At 37.3% G+C, this 2,017-nt stretch overlaps 1 protein-coding gene across 1 annotated transcript; it reads left to right on the top strand.

Moving 5' to 3' along the window:
* Positions 1-419: 419 nt before the first annotated feature.
* On the top strand, positions 420-1,635 carry LRRC30 (leucine rich repeat containing 30). Its single transcript, XM_077267690.1, has one exon. It carries the CDS (start codon positions 702-704, stop codon positions 1,401-1,403), a length of 702 nt encoding a protein of 233 aa, XP_077123805.1. The 5' UTR covers positions 420-701; the 3' UTR covers positions 1,404-1,635.
* Positions 1,636-2,017: the final 382 nt, after the last annotated feature.

Raw genomic sequence — 2,017 nt, 5'->3', positions numbered from 1 at the left:
CTTCAATATAAAGTGGTTTTGACCCCTGGTGTGGACATATAGTCCCTGCACACTTTATGAGGTTATGAGGAAGACATAATATTGTGTACAGATTTGATGATTACTTGTTACTTTAATGACTGTATTACTGACTATACTTTCTTATCTTGTTATTCACACAATGTTTTTAATTACGCATTTCTACTTGTTAGTTGTTAACAACCAAATTAACTTCTGAGAAACCTGACCTGTGAAGCTACATTGAGCTTACTGGTGATTAGAGGTAAATGAAGACATGATGAGACATTCCTATAAAGCTATAAGAAGTGACAGTGGCAGCTGCTCTGGCGTGTCCATGTACTTCTCCGCTCAGCAGTTCCCAGAACATGTGTTTCAGCACTTTCACAGTTTAAGAAAACAACTCCGGCCCGTACAGAGAACTGAGGACTGAGCTAGCATCTCTTCACCTAAATCAACTATTTCCAGTTTCAATGGTTCTGCTTGAATCTGTGGAGAAATGAATCTCTATGCCAACTGAGAAGCCATGGGAGGTATCTTTTCACGTCGATGTTCCAAAAACAAAGGAACAAAAGGTAAAAAATCAACAGAAAAACCATCATCAGTCAATATATTATCAGAATCTGATACATCAGACAAAAAAGCCTCTGTAATATTCAACTGTCTTAAAGAATGCAGTGGAAATCCCTAGCTTCGTTTGGCACATGAAGTCAATAGAAAAACTCAATTTGTCACAGAACCATCTTTCTAAGGTTCCACCGGCAGTGGCCAAACTTGAACAAATTGTGGTGCTGAATTTGTGCGGGAATCGCATTGTCCACCTTCCCAGGGAGATTGGGCTGTTGAGAAATCTCAAAGTTCTTTTTGTCAACATGAACTACTTATGTGAAATGCCAGAAGAAATGGGCCTATGCCGAAAGTTGGAAGTTCTCAGCTTGTCACACAATTTTATATCACAACTTCCTTCGACCTACGGCGACTTGTCCAAACTAAGGAAGCTAAATTTAAGTAACAACTGGATCGTTAACATTCCTGCATGTGTCTTTCAGATCAAGACATTGGACTTTTTGCATCTGGGCTCAAATAAGATTGAAAGCATCTCAGATAGCATTAAATATCTGGAATGCTTAAGAATATTGATTATTGACAATAACAACATTGCAGTTTTGCCTCGGGCAGTTTGTTTATTGACCTCGTTGGAGCTGTTAAATGTGGATTACAATAACATACAAGCACTTCCCAGTGACCTATTCTTATTGACAAATCTAAGAAGAATTGCCTGGAACCCACTGGACAAAGGACTTCATGTTATAAACAATCCATTAGTTAAGCCATTGCCTGATTATGTGGATGGAGGACTTGATATTCTTTTTAGTTACCTTAAAGACATTAAGAACTTAAACTAATGATAACATATTTGGAAGTAAGAAACTTTATATGCACTGTAAGTAATATGTCGCTCAACAATTTTTATAAATCATACTGTATATATATTGATGTTTGATTCATGTTTACAGAACATCTAAACTTATTGTGGAGTAATATGTGATGCTATCTGTTAAAATATTTTATAAACTATAACCTCATGTAAGGCTCTTGTGTAGTTTGTGGAACCTACAGATTTGCAACATAGCCATTGTAAAGTATTATGGAACATAAAGAATAAGCTAAAAAATGCTCTAGGGCCATCTGCTGGAGAAATGTATTATTGTGATTACTGCACAAGAATACTGTATACTGTCTTAAAGAGTATTTACGTTTTTTGTTTATTTTACATATATTTTAGGCACTTCAAATGCCTGTGAAATGATGGGAGTCTGGGTTCTGAGACCTCCACCGATCATTTAAAACAGGGCTCCAGGTTTTCGCGGGCCCCAGCAAAAGAGTCTCAGTGGGACTCTATAAGGCTACTTTCACACTAGCGTTAACTGCAATCCGCCACAATGCATCGTTTTGCAGAAAAAACGCATCCTGCAAAAGTGCTTGCAGGATGCGTTTTTTCTCCATTGACTAACATTAG

The sequence above is a fragment of the Ranitomeya variabilis genome, chromosome 6 (assembly GCF_051348905.1).
Source record: "Ranitomeya variabilis isolate aRanVar5 chromosome 6, aRanVar5.hap1, whole genome shotgun sequence".
NCBI lineage: Eukaryota > Metazoa > Chordata > Amphibia > Anura > Dendrobatidae > Ranitomeya > Ranitomeya variabilis.
This window is presented reverse-complemented; position numbering and strand designations above follow the sequence as displayed.

Excerpts from the sequence above, each read along its gene's own strand:
- LRRC30 (XM_077267690.1), top strand. The coding sequence starts at position 702 with ATGAAGTCAATAGAAAAACTCAATTTGTCACAGAACCATCTTTCTAAG.